At 53.8% G+C, this 561-nt stretch overlaps 1 protein-coding gene across 1 annotated transcript in view; it reads right to left on the bottom strand.

Moving 5' to 3' along the window:
• Nucleotides 1-561, bottom strand: part of LOC119591136 (cold and drought-regulated protein CORA-like) — a 6,244-nt gene that overhangs the window by 2,802 nt on the left and 2,881 nt on the right. The window contains exon 3 of the mRNA XM_037939847.1: nucleotides 215-527. Within this exon, the coding sequence (XP_037795775.1) occupies nucleotides 215-527 (313 nt within the window). The remainder of the gene's footprint in view (nucleotides 1-214; nucleotides 528-561) is intronic.

Below are 561 nucleotides of genomic sequence, written 5' to 3'. Positions count from 1 at the left end.
ATAAATCTACTTCACTTTTGCATCTACTTGAGAAATGGAAGGTACGAACATTCCGTTTACTTTTAAAAACGAGACGAGAATCAGTTGTAGACTTTATTTCATAAATTAGAGGAAAGTTCATGCTTTGCTATGTTCAGTGCCTTCCCTAGGAAGGAGCGCCATGATGCCCAACGACAGATCCTCCATGGCCGCTGCTGAAGCCCTTTGGAGAAGCTAGTGTGTGGGCGTGAGACGACATGTGGGCGTGAGACGACGTGTGGGCGTGAGAACAAGCCTCCATGCACGCCGTGTCCGTTGAAGGAGCTGGCGTGGATGTTGGTGCTTGAAACGCCGTGTCCAATGCTGGGACGAAGTCCTCCGCTGAAGGAGCCGCCATGACCTCCACTGAAGGAGCCGCCATGGCTGCCGCCGTAGACGGGACCGCTGGATACGCTGTGTCCCCCGAATCCTCCGTGGGCGTGGGAGCGAGTGTCTGCGGTGGCGCAGGCGGCCAGGAGGACCAGGCAGAGGCTCAGCTTAATCGGATTCTGAAAGACAAGTAAGATTCTCTCCCTTTACTTT

This window comes from Penaeus monodon, chromosome 28 (genome assembly GCF_015228065.2).
Source record: "Penaeus monodon isolate SGIC_2016 chromosome 28, NSTDA_Pmon_1, whole genome shotgun sequence".
NCBI lineage: Eukaryota > Metazoa > Arthropoda > Malacostraca > Decapoda > Penaeidae > Penaeus > Penaeus monodon.
Note: the sequence above shows the minus strand (reverse complement) of the source record. Positions and strands in the feature narration are given on the sequence as shown.